This window comes from Haliotis rufescens, unplaced genomic scaffold (genome assembly GCF_023055435.1).
Source record: "Haliotis rufescens isolate VD_foot unplaced genomic scaffold, xgHalRufe1.0.p SCAF_3, whole genome shotgun sequence".
Classification (NCBI taxonomy): domain Eukaryota; kingdom Metazoa; phylum Mollusca; class Gastropoda; order Lepetellida; family Haliotidae; genus Haliotis; species Haliotis rufescens.
This window is the reverse complement of record NW_025964001.1, coordinates 17167963-17185713: the sequence shown is the minus strand read 5'-3', so window position 1 is coordinate 17185713 and position 17751 is coordinate 17167963. Positions and strand designations below refer to the sequence as shown.

At 41.5% G+C, this 17751-nt stretch overlaps 1 protein-coding gene across 1 annotated transcript; it reads left to right on the top strand.

Annotated features, from left to right (window-relative positions):
* Positions 1-561: 561 nt before the first annotated feature.
* On the top strand, positions 562-17262 carry LOC124111941. The gene is made up of 10 exons (XM_046471857.2): positions 562-878; positions 5845-6069; positions 7482-7612; positions 8123-8249; positions 9627-9755; positions 10674-10871; positions 11337-11483; positions 12407-12508; positions 13870-13954; positions 15343-17262. The coding sequence occupies exons 1-10, from the start codon at positions 782-784 to the stop codon at positions 16613-16615; spliced, it is 2514 nt and encodes an 837-aa protein (XP_046327813.2). The 5' UTR covers positions 562-781; the 3' UTR covers positions 16616-17262.
* Positions 17263-17751: the final 489 nt, after the last annotated feature.

The window sequence follows — 17751 nt, the reverse complement described above, 5'->3', positions numbered from 1 at the left end:
GCCGCGGCGACATTCATCCTAACACAAGGTGTTCACAAGATGAGATAAACATGTTATTTGTAAAAGATACCAAATATTTTCAATGGATTTGATGTGATTGGTCATTTGAATTGTAACGTCATTGCTCACACGTCCATATCCACTTGGAATTCTTCACGGCTCCAACCCAATAGAGTTCATCTTCATCCAGAGCGTCCATCAGGTCTTGGGGGATGTCTTCGGACCCGGGAACATACAGCTGCCCTCCAAACCCGGGTCTTCGGCGTGACGAGCGAACGCTTTAACCACAAGGCTACCCGACCGCCCCACAAATGAAGTTTAAATCGAGATATTTTCCTCTTAGCAGTGCAGGAAGTATTTGAATGTTAACAAAGAGCACAGCTGTATAACGCAGTGGTCACAGGCGTGGTCACGAACCCTACATTACTCACATCAGGATAGTGTCACCTAACACCGTCGATGTTTACCCATCTGATGTGTACCCAGGACCGCCTTTTCAAACAAATATCTAGTCATTATATCCAAAGCATATAGCACTTGACATGCTGTCGTCTTTATTGACCTTATCGCCAGATATTTCATAACCGTGGTGCAGTAGATTCCGGGGACGCACATCCTCGATACAGGTTATCACGTAATTCAGTGCGCACTTACGTGACGAGAAATCCGCGTATACAAAACAGGTTCAATGAAGTGACAACGCAGTGCGCCGCCTAAACACGTCAGTGCTCGTTCCCTGTGTTGGGCTTAATCCCTAACACATTTCCTTCCCAGGAACAAGATGGTGAGGGCGAGTACTCTCGCCTCCCGCGACAAGTGGGTTGTTAGCCTTATCTTCATATTTTATGGATGTGGCAGCGCTCTTGCTGACATATTTTGTAAGTATGTTTAAAAATATGTATTTGTTTTCACAATTCACGAATTTAACTGAAACAACAACAACCATTGTTTTGAAACTTATGATGATACTTTAATTTTCTCAGTATCAGTGCTTGCAATGGTTGAAGTGACTATTTAAATAAGTGGATGCAGAGTGTTGTTTTCTTCAATTCTTATGACAAGGGAAAGTGGTGTTTTGTGTAACTGGGACATTGTCAAAAGGTGATTCTGTATTTTCAAACGAAAACCAAACAATGTGTGTAACTGAAGCTATTATCTTATTCATTTAAAAAGTAGTAAGAGTAAACTAATTGTTTTCGTTAATTAAAATATTTTATCAAAAATATTAAGCTATATATTTATAAATTCTCTACAAACACTGCCCGTGTTCATCATACCGATCAAGTAGGTCAACTAACGGTTTACAAATATGTTATCATATGTTTTATATAAATAAATCCAATAAGAAATATGATACAAGTGCGTTAAAAACAGTACCATTAAACATTCACGATAACTTACTTTTGATACGACCCCCAGCGTTTCAGACTGATAAACAATATGACCAGCCATCCCTGACTGGGGACCAGAAAAACAAGCCTGTGTTGTGTTTTGTCAATAGCTGCACAGCGGTCACTCTACCGTGACCCCCTGGGGCTACTTTCCTCCTCGATCTAAACAATATACTTTGTGACTTGTATTGTTCTCTTCGTCTCATAAACCGTATACAATCGCATAGTTTTACATTCGATATAACAAGACCAGGAGCGTCACATACCACGGAAACATTCATAAATCTCTTTCAAAGAAGAAATCACTCACACGGAAAAAACTGGAGATATATATTAACATGACATGTAGATATGTACAAATGTGAATAATGTAAGGCTTCATCGTACATACATAAAATTTGTGTGGAAAATATCATGTATTAGGAATAGCCTTTGGGAATAATCTAAATATTCATATAAGGATATTTTTAAAATGATTTGTCTCTTGATATGTTATTCGTGAGCACCTGCCTTTCCATAAAGACTTCGGCAAAGGTAGTACTTGTTCTACGAATTCCAAAGCAAGCAAGCAAACAGAGGACGAATATTGTTTTGTACTATTTTAAATGACACTGATTTTCTCATTTTTACAAGTAAGACTTTAATACATCACCCATGGAGGCAAAATAAGCTATATTATATTTTGTATTTTAGATATTTCAAATGAGTGTACTGTTTATTAATGACAAAACGTTTGTATTTTGGGTACCATAGTTTCCTTGTAGGCACGTAATGTACGTAGGTTTTACACAGCTTTGAACACTATTCCTGTTTTATACGGGGTATTACATTGATGTGGAGGAAGTCTCAAGGTGATGCGACCGCCTCCGTGGTCTAGTGATAGAGCGTCCGCCCGGAGAGCGGAAGGTCTGGGGTGCGATTCCCGATCGCGTCATACCAAAAGACGTTAAAAGATGGTACTTGTTACCCTGTCTGGCGCTCGGCATTAAGGGGCTATAACAAGGACTGGTCGGCTCGGAGTCAGTATACTGTGTCTGAGTGGGGTATTCATGTTAAACTGCGGCATGTTATCTCAGTGAGCTAGCACTATTAATCGGCATCAGTCCGGACTAGTACAAGCAGCCACACAAACACACACACGTGCATGCACGTCGCTATATAAGTGCAATAATCTTGGGCGCGACGTTAAACCCCATTTCACCTCACCTCACCTCAAGGTGATGCATTTTCCGCTTTGGTTACCATCCAGCACGGACATGATACTGACAGATCGAAGATCGTAATCGGATGGTGTCCAGGGTTCGAACTCTTAACCTGTGAATTATGTCCAGTGTAGGGGACACATTTCAGCATTTCATTATAATTATTCAATAGTTTGAATGTCAAATAAATATTTTGGATTGGGCGATAGCACCGTCAAACTGTTTCTGGCAGACATTAGGTGCCACTTGCCTATAAATTAAAACCACATAGACTTTCCATGCCAGGGTTGTCATAAAATAGTTCTCCACACAGAAGGCCAACAACTGTTTCAGCAACCCATGCGACTAACGGGATCAGGTGGTCATGCTCGCTGACTTGGTTGATGCAAGTCATCGTATCCCAATAGCGAAGATCGATGCTCATGATGTTAATCATTGGGTTGTCTGGTCCAGACTCGATTATATACAGACCGTCGTCATCTAGCTGGAATATTGCAGAGTGCAGCGTTAAACAACAAACAAACAAGGGGGCCCTGAGGATACATTCTATCCCGGGTCACTTCGGGGTAGCACGGCATTGATGTCAACTATTAAGATTGTAACTTGTCACCAATGCATTGCCATCGGGTCTTACCGTCACTACGATCAACCATTACATTCTTCATGCACATTCCTTACAACTCTGTGTTACAAGATCAAGTTCTAGTCGTTGACAACATACCTCTTGCAAAGGTCTTCAAAGAAAAACATACTAGTTGAAGCTTAAGCGCCTAATTAAATTGTCATCAATTGAAATGCTTCGCGAACATCTCAAACGTACATACGTGTGTGTTTTCATATTGCTTTTAGTTTCAACAAAATCAGTAAACGTGTTATCGTGCCACGGGATTGTCTGGTCCACTATCACTGGATTGTCTGGTCAAACCTTGATTGTTTTAAGGCCGAAACCTTAGAGCAGGAGTATGGCTATGCGGCATTAGGTAACAAGTACTTACTTTAAAAGCAAATTGTGAGTGGTTTCGGTACAGCATAGACTTTTCTTACCCTTTCTGCGAACACCTGGTGTCATCAATGATGTTTAGTGACCCATTCATATATTTTTCACCGCTGTTCTGTCTTTTACACGCAGTGGAATCTGTTTCGGTAGATAATCGACTGTTTATTCTCAGGCGTTTTATATTCTTATTTCCCGCCCTGTATGTCTAGCGCAACTTTTTCTGAACAAATTAAGAAATGCGTCACGTGAATGTGTACCTGGGCTTTCTTTCTTAAGGTGGACGAGGCAACCACTCGGTAGTGTTTGCTAAACGTCGCGAATTGACTGAAATAGGTCATGTTGGCAAGGGATCTAACAAATCGTGCGGTGTGATTCATCGTGAGGGAAATGAGTAAGATTGTTTCAACGCCTCTTTGAACACTAGTTCAGCTATATCACGGCGTGTCTGCAGCAATGGTCAGAATGTCCCAAGTGATGCAGGTCTTACACGTTTACCACCTACGAGCATGGTGCCAGCAAACCGAACTCGTTATCAGGGAGATATGGGAATTGATCCCACGTTCATCATAACCTGGTACACCTCGGTGGCCTTGACGACTGGGCCATCTCGGCCCTTCGTTGTTTATTATGAAGAAAAAACCCACATCTGTAGATATAATGCAGGTGAACCGCGTTACCCTGTGGTTAATGTGTCTCAAATTACACAATTTATAAATGTAACATGACAATAGTTAAGTGTTCATGTATCTAAATGTATATCGTATATGGACAGTGTATGGTTACAACCCTAATATCTAATCTGCCTCTGCATCTTCATCTCATATTTTATTTAATTTGTCAATGCTTACTGCCAGTTAGTGATGCACGAACAGTTTAGTGTCATGGAGGAAGTACGTAGGAAGATGTAGCTGACGTTATAGAGCGGAGGTGAGTCCTTTGGGCCTATCTCTGAAGAAGTGCACAGAGGAACTCTTAAGTGTAACTGTCGAGGAGGGGTTGTTACGCTATTTCAACAAAGGTTCGAAGCACATACACACTCGGAAATACTAGTATTCTGCGTTTCCGCCTCAGTAAAGCACAGGTCCCTTGGCAATATGTGCTGTGTTATACTGTAAGCATCACTCCCACACAGACTTACTGACCAACTGGCTGGCTGGCTGGCTGGTTGGTTGGTTGGCTGATTCGCTGACTCGCTGGCTGACTGACTGACTGACTGACTGACTCACTCACTCACTCACTGACTGACTGACTGACTCACTCACTCACTCACTGACTGACTGACTGACTGACTCACTCACATTCTGATATTATCCCATTTGGATGCATTTAGTTGCAAGTGAAATCGATTAAGCTTAACTGTGATGTATAGCAACATACACTCTGTGGATGCAAATGACGCAGGTTAATACTGTGGAATTTAAGTTGGGAACGTTATTAATTATAATTACATGTAACATGCAATAGTTCTAAGATTTGACAACATAATGATATGAAGGGAATATAATATAATAATGCTAACACATTGTTAACGTATGTTATTACGTGGCAACACAATCGTGAAATGTGTTCAAAGTGTGTTAACGTTTGCCTGTTATGTGTTAATGCATGGCCTGGACTTTATATACTGTTTTGAAGATACACAGTACCGCTTGGGTGTTTTTCAAAGGTACATGATAAAAAGTCGTTATAAAAATGATTTGAAGATGTGATATAGTTTATGTTGAAAGTGCGTGACATCGTATGGTCACAAAATGTGACATCTTACGACCAACACCCGTAGGGGTCAGGATTATAACAGGGCTACACCATTGCTGGTCGTGGTTGTGGTTGATTGCGGTTGATTGCGGTTGATTGCGTGTCATTTTACCCCGACGGCGTGGGTCTCTGTTCATAATAACAACCATTTGTTTGTCTGGTCCAGACTCGATTATTTGTATTCCGTCGTGATGCAGCCGGGGTATTGCAAAACAACGGCATCGTTAAACAACAAACAAACAAAATAGTGTGATCAGGTCATGTCAAAGGGTATGAAGTAACGGTACTTCGAGGGTGTGACAATGTATGCTGAAAACGTTAACATTTCATTTAGCTCTTTCTGCAAACAGTACAGGTCTCGTTTGTTCAAAATTTGGATAACGTAGAGAAATAAACTGCATTTTTGTAGATTTTAGTGTATAAGTGTGCATATTTTATACTTAAAAGCATATTTCCATATATTTCCACAGCCGTAACACGATATTTTATTGTTATCCAGCGATATGGAACGACAGAGACCTTGTACAGGAAAGAAGCTCTGGAGTAGAATATCAAACCCTGAACACCTCCAAATGGTGGGATGCGGCACAAGGGTGTGAGGAGTTTGGAGGGCAGCTGTATGTTCCCGGGTCCGAAGACATCCCCCAAGACCTGATGGACGCTCTGGATGAAGATGAACTCTATTGGGTTGGAGCCGTGAAGAATTCCAAGTGGATATGGACGTGTGAGCAATGACGTTACAATTCAAATGACCAATCACATCAAATCCATTGAAAATATTTGGTATCTTTTATAAATAACATGTTTATCTCATCTTGTGAACACCTTGTGTTAGGATGAATGTCGCCGCGGCGAGAAAAAGTGTTAAGCTGATTTTGCCACGGGATGAGAGATAAACATGTCATCTGGCATAAAAAGTGTTCTGGGGCGGGCGGGTAGCCTAGTGGTTAAAGCGTTAGCTCGTCACGCCGAAGACCCGGGTTCGATTCCCGACATGGGTAGAATGTGTGAAGCACATTTCTGGAGTCCCCCGCCGTGATATTGCCGGAATATTGCTAAAAGCGGCGTAAAACCATACTCACACACTCACTAAAAAGTGTTCAGTTTATTATGTATTTTCGAACGTGTTTTTCGGGACCTCCTCTGAAAACCATTGTGTTAAGGTAGTTCCAAATTAAGTGTTATTTCACTTGATTAAAATATCGATGTTATTTGTGGAAATATACATGATCACTTTCATCACTAAATACATGCGAATATGTGCATATGTAACTCCACGGCGATTTTAGAACGTAGGACCCTATGGTCGTTTAAGGCAACAAAATAAGATCGGATGATCACAAAGTTTTCAGTAATGTATTATTATCCGTAAATAGCTGACCACCTGAAGATTTCAATTGATACCTAGCTAAATGTGTGACTTCGAACCGCAAAGGCATGACTCGGTGCTCACACGGTCGATCCCTGGTTTGTCTGGGAAATGGAAAAGGTAACATGTACATTTTGTTTCTATGTTTAATTCTTTTAAAAAATCGTCATATGTTATGTTCGGATTCCCGTTAGGGTCACGGGTACCATGTCGTCTAAGGCACCGCTATTCGAAACTTATGAAACTTGGTTCTAATCCCGTTTCTCCTTGATTATGTTTTAAGGTTTGTCTGCTAAATATCCATGTTCGTGGGTTTCATCAAATCAAAATGCTAACTGTTTAAAATCTGCGACACTTCGGCTATCCTCCCACATGAAGCTTAAACGCCGTGATATAAATAAAATATTGTCCAAAGACGCTCACAAACTCCTAATCCACGTTAAATAAACGTTTTACGATGATTATGACATAAAGCAAAGAAGTTACAGTCCGGATCGGAATACTACTGGCATACTACAGTGAGTGAGTGAACTGGGTTTAAAGCTACTTTGAACACTTTTTCAGTTATATCAAGTGATGAAGGGCTAAAACTTTTGACACTGTTGTGAAGCACATACGTCGTGTATGAGGCTGACAAACCAATGATGATAAACAGCATAATTCGAATCCACGTACAGCGGATTCTGCATGGCTAAGGGACGCAACTCAAGATTTGACAGAAAGGCATGCTCGTGTGTCATCACTAGAGCCGTTTACATCTGTTACAGCCGACTCCTCCCCGCTGTACACCTACGTCGGCTACAAACCCACTCCTGACATGGAGAAAACCCTTATCCATGGAAACTCAGCGTTCCAGTGTCACTTGCAGTGTGATGACGACAATACTGTCGGTTTGAGGGTTAGTAGCTTTACAATCATGTTTAGCTAAGTCATTGCGTCAAAGATAAGGATGATATAAATTTCTAAACAGAGTGAGTGAATGTGCAAGAATATATTCCCCAAAATAACACAACACCTATTTGTGTAATTGAAAGGCAAAACACAAGCTTGTAAATTGCTATAACCTAAAGGTTCCCCAGCTTGGAACTTTTAATAGTTTCCAATCGTTTCTAATAAGTCTTTAAATAACACGTGACAGGCATCGGAAAACAATTTACAAGTCTTTGAAAGGCATTTAGAAGTGATACACATAAGGAAGAGAATTTATGGATGTCAGCTTCTTTATTACTGTTACTTTACTATTACTTTATTCATTATGTTTCATGATGATTATCGCGTTCTGAATAATATTTTCGGTTTTTACCAAAGCGCGACAATTACATGTAAGTCGCGTTTGGTTTAATTTGATCGGTCATGGCTTTGAAAGGGAGACAACACGACAAAATTAACTCACTGTGACTTTATTCAGGGTGAGGAGTGTTATTGCTTGACGACGGCGGTCGCAACTCCTACCACAAACACTTCTCAGATCAGATGCGCGGGCAACTTTGACCAATGGTGTGGCAATGAAGATGGAATATCACTTTATCAAATAGGTAAGTCTTGTCACCGATCGGTCGTACACTGGACCAAGTGTTTCTATGTGAACTGATGGAACCAAAACTACAGAGCATAGTAAAAAATAAATAAACTGAAGATCATGGTTTTCAAATTGATACATTAAATCACGACAGCATTACGTTTTGAGGTACCCCTCGGCTAAGGTCAACTGTAAAACACAAAACGTCAGTTGGAACCTGGAGTCTGGGAACACACACCATAAAAGGCGTGTTTAAACTTTTCAGGTGAGGTGTGGTGAAATGGGGTTAAACGTCGCGTCAAAGATTATTGCACATATATAGCGACGTGCATGCACGTTTGTGTGTGTGTGGCTGCTTGTACTAGTCCGGACTGATGGCGATTTATAGCGCTAGCCCACTGAGATACCATGATGCAGTTTAACATGAATACCCCACTCAGACACAGTATACTGACTCCGAGCCGACGAGTCCTTATTATAGCCCCTTAATGCCGAGCGCCAGACAGGGTAACAACAAGTACCATCTTTTAACGTCATATGGTATGACGCGGCCGGGGTTCTAACCGCGGACCTTCCGCTCTCCGGGCGGACGCTCTACCACTAGACCACGGAGGCGGTCTGAATATTTCAGAAATCTATGGTAGACATTGAAAGAAAGTTACTCAAAATAGTTGCGTCGCTTATCAGCATGACGCGTGTTGCTATCCTATATCCTTTACATTGATTGTTCACGCCTCCTTAATCACTGGCACTTAAGTTTTAAATATACATCATCATTCGTGACCAACTCGTCTTATTCCGGGACAAGCCGAATAGCGACTCGTGCCCCTCTGGTGGCCACTTTTGCAACCGGGTTCCGTCTTAGCGCAAACGGGCATACCTAAAACAATTGTCAACTCGTTGCGCAATGGTTCACATATATTTCCCCATATATTATTTATATTTCAGATGCAATTTAAAGCACATCAGGACATGCGAAATTATACAGTATGAATGAACACATTTAACTGTGTCTTGGGTACATTTTTAGATGCAAGACATATGTAAAAACAGAAATTATTTCTGAGGGATTCTTTGACGAAGAACTTGAAATCATACGCGTATTCTGATTGGTTTGTCGTATTTTCGCACATAACATTCATCGGAACGAGTCTTCTTGCAGGTTACGGAAAGGGGCGAGTGGTGACGAATGATACATCATGTGAACTGGTTGGCAACTGGTTGAGTCGGACATGCTTGCTCTTTTCGCGAACACCTGGTGTCATCACTGATTTTCACTGATCCATTTCAGATAATTTCCATCTCAATGTTTCCTTTTACGTCTTATGGAATCTGTTTCGGCAGATATTCGAGGCTGGTTAGACCCTGGCGTTAACGGTTTGAATTTTAACAGTTCTAGATAACACTGACATAGTTCTACACGCGGACGGAGAATGTGTTTATGCAAAGAAGGAATGGAGAAGACGTATCAGCTTACATCTAGATGAGAACTGTGACAGTGAGAGGTCTCTGGCATGTGAAGGTAAGAGTCCCGTCAATGTGAACATTCAGAATGTTTTAACGCCACACTCCAGCTATATCACAGCGGCCTGTAAATAATCGAGTCTGCATCAGACAATCCAGTGATTAGTCATGATATCAGGGGCATTATTCAACGCCGTCAGGAGCCTGAACACCTCATCTATTTCGTCACCTTTCATGACAAGCTGCAATTAAAAGTGGTAATCGCACGACATGATAGGGCACTTTTTGGCCAACATGATCTGTAGTATATACGAAATGTTCAGAACTCGATTAGAAAAATATCAAATATAGTATTTTGGACATGATAGTTTTTTTCAAAACTTGTATATTTTGGATTATAACCACACAAGCCTAAAATTAGACTTTAAGTGTTTTCGTGAAGATTTTTTCTAATATTTTCCATTTGCTGACTTTGACCCAAGCTAAATTTCTTAGTAGGTTTACATGTAGGTTAAGACCTTATAAATATATCACAAGAGCACACACGCACTTTCTCAAAGTTAGACTTCCTCTTTGCATACGAAAGATGTGCCGTTTTCATCCATGTTAGCAATATATTATGTACTTGATCCTATCAAAGGGGTAGAAATTAGAAATGAAAGAATCCAAATTAAAGAATCGTTGACACGGAGTCTTGGGTGAGACAGGTGATATATTGTATGTACAGGTAGTTTCACATCGTTATCAAATATTGTTTCGCACACGCACACATACACAAACACGCGCATGCACGTCGCTTTATAGGTGAAACAATCTTGCATGCGACGTTAAACCTCATTTCATCACACCTCACCTCCGAGATAAGGTGTTTCCGGAATGAAGGGTTTTACTTGTATATTTTGTATATTGATTTAGTTATTTGGCAGACCCAGAGGTATCATTGGCAGGTACGCTAATATCACTCATTAACCAACAGCACCGCTACAGGATAAATCACGTTGCCGGAGAACCGTATGTGTCAAACATGATGACAAGACGTGGGACCAGTCAAACAGAACACAGCCTTTGCTGAAGGTCAACGACGCCAATCGGGGACATCTGTATGATGCTATGGATCGCCGGCATAGATACTGGATTGGTTTGAGAAGAATGTACTTCTGGAAATTGATCAATGGTAAACTTGCAAATCGAACCTATTTTTAACCATTCACCTAAAAGGTGAAAAGTTCTTCAGACCCTAACGGCTTTGTTAAAGGGTACACTAAACATGCGACACATGGATTTCGTATTGAATAAAACATGAAATATTCGACGATGGTTAGTTGCTAAACAATCTACAGCGTGTCTACATAAAAATCGTCACAACGATGTCATAACCAAATGTAATTGTTATCACCCCACCACCACCCCAACCCCCGTCCCCAGCCCCACCCCAGAATATGAAATGGTGGGTCCCTAAGAAGTTGTTAGAGGTATTTAAACAGTTGTTAAACTTGTTTCATGCCCGGTTAATGTTTGTGAATGAAATATGGTTTAACTTGAGACTAACAAAAAAAAGAATGATTGAATTCACGTCTTCCGCGTGTATGTCAAGATTCTCGTGTTACCTGTTGCTAACGGACACATATTTCTGTCACAGGACTGGACGTGAGTTCTACCCTTGACGACGACAGCGGCCTGCTTGAAGCCTGCCTTACTGTACGGAAAGTGGGGGACGAGTTATCTCCCTCTGTCAGTTTTGCCTGGTCCCCCTGTGAGGAAAAACTGCAACCTCTCTGTGAATCAGGTTGGTCGGTGTTTACCTGCATCCTTTCTGTTGATCATCGGTTATTTCTAGCTGAAGCAGTTAGTCGCTTTTGTCTCAGTCTGTGTTATAATGCTCAATCTGTTCGTTAATTTTACCTTCATTCCATGTATTGATAGTGAATTATCTATTTGTTAGTCAGATTACCTATATTCCGTGTGTTGATAATCAGTTATATATTTTAGTCAGTTTTACCCCCATCCCGTGTGTTGCTAATCAGGTATCTATAAGTCGTCAGTTTTAACTGAATCCCGTGTGGTGATTATCTATCTATCTATCTGTCTGTCTGTCTGTCTGTCTATCTATCTTTCACTTAGTCCATGTGGCCACAATCACATCCGAGCTAGTGCCACCACATACCCGTGGGGGCGGTCGGGTAGCCTAGTGGTTAAAGCGTTAGCTCGTCACGCCGAAGACCCGGGTTCGATTCCCGACATGGGTACAATGGGTGAAGCCCATTTCTGGTGTCCCCCGCCGTGATATTGCTGGAATATCGCTAAAAGCGGCGTAAAACCATACTCACTCACTCACTCACTCACTCATTCACATACCCGTGACATGAGAAGATAATACAGCGTAGCGTGTATGTAATCCCATCTGTTTTAGACCAACGCTTGTATCTCAAACACAAAGAACGAGAAAGATTTCTGTTTGCATTCTATGGTGTCAGACTTCATCTATCCTCTCATTGCTATGTCAACGGGGAACGTATGTATATATTTAATAGGAAATATCTACATAGATATAATTCGTTAATCTGGCAATTTGTCTTTACGGAAAATTTCCTTGATATTGAGAACGTCCCGACAAACGGTGCTCCAGTGTTCATGTCTAAACATATCAATCTTGATCTGTTCTAACTGTTTTCACAAGTAAACTTTTTATGTAATATTTGTTTGATTTAGCGAAACTAGGGAGGACATATATACCCGAACCACCGCCGTCCACTGCTCAACCAACGACTTCGACGGGCACAAACCAGACAGAGCTCTTCGGAGAAAACACAGGTGAGTGAACTTTACAACAGGCTGAAGAAAGTGTGCTCGTGTTAAGTCTTAATACTACAACGGCTACAACGTTTCCACGTCTAATAGTGTGTCTGGTTTCACGCCGCTTTGAACATCAATTCGGTTACAGGCGTGTCCGTTTGATGTGGGAGGGAAGCCCGAAGTGATACGGGTTTTAAAGTTTACCACTGTGAAACCCACAAGCATGGGTATGGTGATGACGGTATGGTGCTGACAACCCTAGAAACATTATCAGAGGGAATCTGGGATTCGATTATTTGGCCATACGTTTCTGGCACGCCTTAGGGAGGCATCCCTGAACTGCGAATTCCGGCGCTATATGTACTAGATAATAGAGGCGGACGAGGGATAGTACAGTAGACTACGGTTTAAACGAACACGCTTATAACGAACTGACGGATATAACGAACTTACTTTTTGGTCCCGACTATTTGCTGTAGTTATGCTGTATATATGCTTATAACGAACTACGGTTATAACGAACTAAAATTAGTAGTCCCTTTGAGTTCGTTATAACCGTAGTTTACTGTACTTTACTGGGATACAAAGGTACAGTTGTGGGTGAGTGAGTGAGTTTGGTTTGACGCCGCTTTTAAAAGTATTCGAGTTATATCCAGGCCTGTCATCATAATGTGGGAGGTATAGTCGTGAGAACAACGAACGAAAAACTACTAGTACCGTTCGTCTTTCTCCCCTCCTCTTCTCCGAACTGCTTCACGTCATCCTGCAGTACCCACGACAGCTGGTACTGCATGCATCGTCGCAACATCTGCTTCAGCATCTCAAACTGCCAGTAAATCTGCTACTATTTTCCGTCCACTTGATATATCTGCCGCTATGAGTCTCCACGTATTTTCTGTCATTATTACCTGACAATGTCTTGCACATTTACACTACACTTCCATATAATGCACTTCTTTTCCACCTTGCCCATTCTAAACGTTTCAATACCCATTGTCACAACGATGTATTTATTTCTTCTTGCTATCACGTGGGTTTGACATCATGTTCACGTTTATTCCATCCATATAGTGCGTGCGTGCGTGCGTGCGTGCAGGCTTATGTCTGTCTGATACCATGCCGCAGTTTAACATGGACACCCCTTTCAAACACTTTAAGATCAGTCCTTATTTTTTTCCGTTAATGTCGAGCGCTAGGCAGGGTAACAATAATTATCATCTTTTGACCTCGTTTGGTATGACGCGGCCAGGTATCGAACCATTGTCCTTCCACTCTCCAGGCAGACGTCCTACCCCACAAAAGGGTCTCCTTTATTCCTATTTAAAAGATATTCCATACATATGCCGCTTGAACATTTCTGTCTTTTCCCGTTATTTCAGGCAATCCTGGGGGCTATATTGGAGCTGTCATAGGCTGTGTTGCTGTTTTGATTTGCTGCATCGTTCTGGTACTATTTATAAGACGGTAAGGTTACTGGAACTGAACTTCTTATTGTATAGGGCACTACATCGGTGACCAGCTAGGGTACATATCTACATCCTGATTCAGGCCAGGGTACATCTCTATACACAGAACAGTACCAGGGTTACGCGTCTGTAATTACCTGCAAAACAACGACCCCTTCATCGTTACCGGAGAAAATATTTGCTTTACAAATGTTTTCGTTATATTGCCTTCTGGCTTTTACTGTAAATGCTCTTTATAACGTTTAGAAAATGGCACTCTTTCCATCTATAATGCAAGGAATAATATAACTATCGACAGCTAGAGTTTGTGTTTTAGTCACTTGAGACGTCTTAGTCGTTTAGGGTTACAAACTTTAATATGCGTTTTTGTCTCTATCTGTTCCAATAGTTAACATTTCTTCAGGAAAACACAATTATTCACCCCTTCCCTCGCGAACGATTCTGACTTGATGCAGGAAAAACAGAAAATTTACCCTCTCTCTCCTGAATAAGTGCGTGAGTGAGTGAGTGACCCGTGTATAATGCCGCTATGAACACTAGGGTAGAACTGATGAGAAGCTTGCCTGTTCCGTCTGACAGATGATCCCGTACGCATAGGAGAGTTGCCAAAAAGGTGGAGTATTGTCAAAATAGGTTGGGTAAATAAACTGGTACATTATTCTTAAGACAAAGGGATAACAATCCGCGAGGTAATGGATAACAATATCAGTGAGTGAGTGAATATGGTTTTACGCCGCTTTTAGCAATATTCCAGCAATATCACGGCGGGAGACACCAGAAATGGGCTTCACACATTGTACCCATGTCGGGAATCGAACCCGGGTCTTCGGCGTGACGAGCGAACGCTTACACCACTAGGCTACCCGACCGCCCCGATAACAAAATCAAAAGCAATGGATGTAGTAATAAAAATGTAACATATAAACACAAAAACGTCACAATACGGCAACAAAGATCTGATAGGGGGCACGGGTGGCCCAGTCGTCTGAGGCGCCGCGATTCGCTGTGCAGAGTTGCGTCCCTTTGGCACGCCAGAAACCTATGATTGTGGGTTCGAATCCCGTTTCGCCCCCATTATGTTTCTAGGTTTGTCAGCACCATACCCGTGCTCGTTGGTTTCACCGAAGTGTTAAACGTCTGAGACCTGCATCACTTCGGGCTTTCCTCCAACATTAAGTTGACACGCCGTGATATAACTGGAATAATGTTAAAAGCGGCGTTAATCCCAACTCACTCACTCACTCAAAGATCTGATAGTTGCTGTTCTATTAATCACGACCCATGTTGATATAGAAAAAAATGCTTGTCTCCAAGGTAACAAACATTTATACTAATGTGATCTTTATATTTGTTTATCTAAATGTCATGTCTCTCCCTGTTTTTCAGAAAGAGGATATTCTGTTTTGCGAAAAAATCAGACACACAAACAACAGCAACCACCTTCCTCAACCCCGCCGCTGGGAGCACGACCTACTCTCTAGCCACATCTACTGACCCCTACTACTCTATGCCAAATCCATCCAACGATCAGTTACCCGACCCTTTTGTTGACCGGTCCATTCTCAAGCAACAAACTTCGGACCCTTATTACTCTACCCCAGCTTTACAAGAGAAACCATCTCTTCCCCTCGCTGTCGTCATGCCATACCGACCATTAGAACAAAGTCTCTACGTAAACTCTCCAAAGATTGCAAAGGAAGGAGATTACAATAGTTTCTCTGATACTGAGAAGCTGAACAGTGAGACGCCTGGAAATGCATACAGTCATGCTTTGGGTTTATTAAATAACAGTTATAAAGGGGAGTATGATACCGCAAAGTCAGTGGGCACTGATGATGAAAATAAAGGCACCCAGGATCAGAAGGAAGAGGGTGATGGAGTTTATGATATCGCTGATGAAACTGAGCATCAAATGGCAGATGGGGAATACGACAAAGCGAATATTTTACGTAATAATTTGGCTCTTACTGGAAGTAACGCAAGTCAGACATCTGTTGCCAGTTATGAAGATCTTGTTGAGCCTAGTCATGATTTTCAAGCGTGTACTCCGGCTCAGAGTGTTGCTGAAGGAGGTGATGGCGATTTCTATGAAATACCCGTTGGAGGAGAATATGATATTGCAGATGGGACCCAAAACATCTCCTCGGGTGTTCCTCAAAGAGTTTCTCCCGGTACTTCTCTGTATAGTATTGCTGACATTGTAACAGATTCCGGTGAAAAACACACGCTCCATGATAAAGATATTCGAATCGGTGCTATGCAACCTGGAACAGGCCATACGTCTAAGATACCAAACCAGGGTATTCCTGATACCAACAACGTCGAGGAAACGGATATTTATGAATGTATTGACTATACCAACCCTGACCACATTGACGGAGGTGAGGATAAGAACGCTGTCACTGAAGGCGAAGGCTCTGCGTGGCAGCACGGGTCAGAAACAGCCAACATGTCAACCTCTGAGGATGCTGAGGAGGATAGAGAACATATATATGGCAATATGGAAGAGGTGTCAGGCTCCGGCACTGCTGGTTCTTCACAAGATGGCCACTGCTACTACAACATAGTCAGCGACACCAACGCTCTGTCAACACTACCATCAACTCAGGGCAACGGTGGCGACAATGTCTATTCTCTGGCTACTGATGCACTGGCCTGACCAGCATGGCCTATTTGTTTGTCGGTGTGATATATACGCTCTTTCTTGATGTAATGTTAATGTGGAACCATTTACGTCAATACCGGTGCCAATGAAAGAGTAATCAAGACGGCTAATATCTCATGTACTATTATCATACGACCTATAACACATATATTATTGACACAGGATGTCTTGGAGTGCAAATAATAAAAAAACACAAATATTGCCAGGGTTGTTTGGGAGATAGTATACGTCAAAGCTGTATTGAAATAAAGTTTCATTAAGAATACAAACAAACCAAAATGAAGAAAAGGGCATTCTTTCAATCAAAAACAACTTTTTGTATTTCATACAAAATTGATCTTTACAAAAAACATGAAAGGCTTGTCCATAAAACAAGACATTAAATTGGTCTGTTCTTTTGGCAGTTTCCTAGTCAGTATTTCACTCTGTGATATGAGGTTCAGATTTATGACAAATGCTCTGCTTCACCATCATTGGCATATACCCTGCAACATCATGCACGTGATACACCAGATGAAACCATTGTTGAATTTTCCCGTTTGTTTGTATATTTGAAACCTGACAAAAGTTGTTGTTTATCCAGTTTATGTAAATATTTTTGAATTGGAAATAAATAAAAACAAATAATATTTGAAGCCCAAGAGATATTGTTTCATCAGAATGAGGGAGTTAATGTTTGTTACGCCAATACGCATGTGTTACTGCTAAATGACGGCGACCAGTGAGTAGAAGAATCTGTTACATGCAGGGGCGGTCGGGTAGCCTAGTGGTTAAAGCGTTCGCTCGTCACGCCGAATACCCGGGTTCAATTCCCGACATGTGTACATTGTGTGAAGCCCATTTCTGGTGTCCCCGCCTTGATATTGCTGGAATATTGCTAAAAGCGGCGTAAAACCATACCCAATCACTCACTCACTCACTGTTACATGCAACCAGTTGTTGGTATCATGAACAACGTCCCAGTGCGTCTGGGCGTGATGACATGCATCCATGTTGATGTTAGAAAGCGGGGAATCAGTAACCCTTATGCGGAAGAAACATTCTCTCATATTCTACATCCTCAGTTCATATCGAAATCAATGCTGTTATTTAACGTTATTTCTTAAACGTCATTAGTAATAATGATGCGT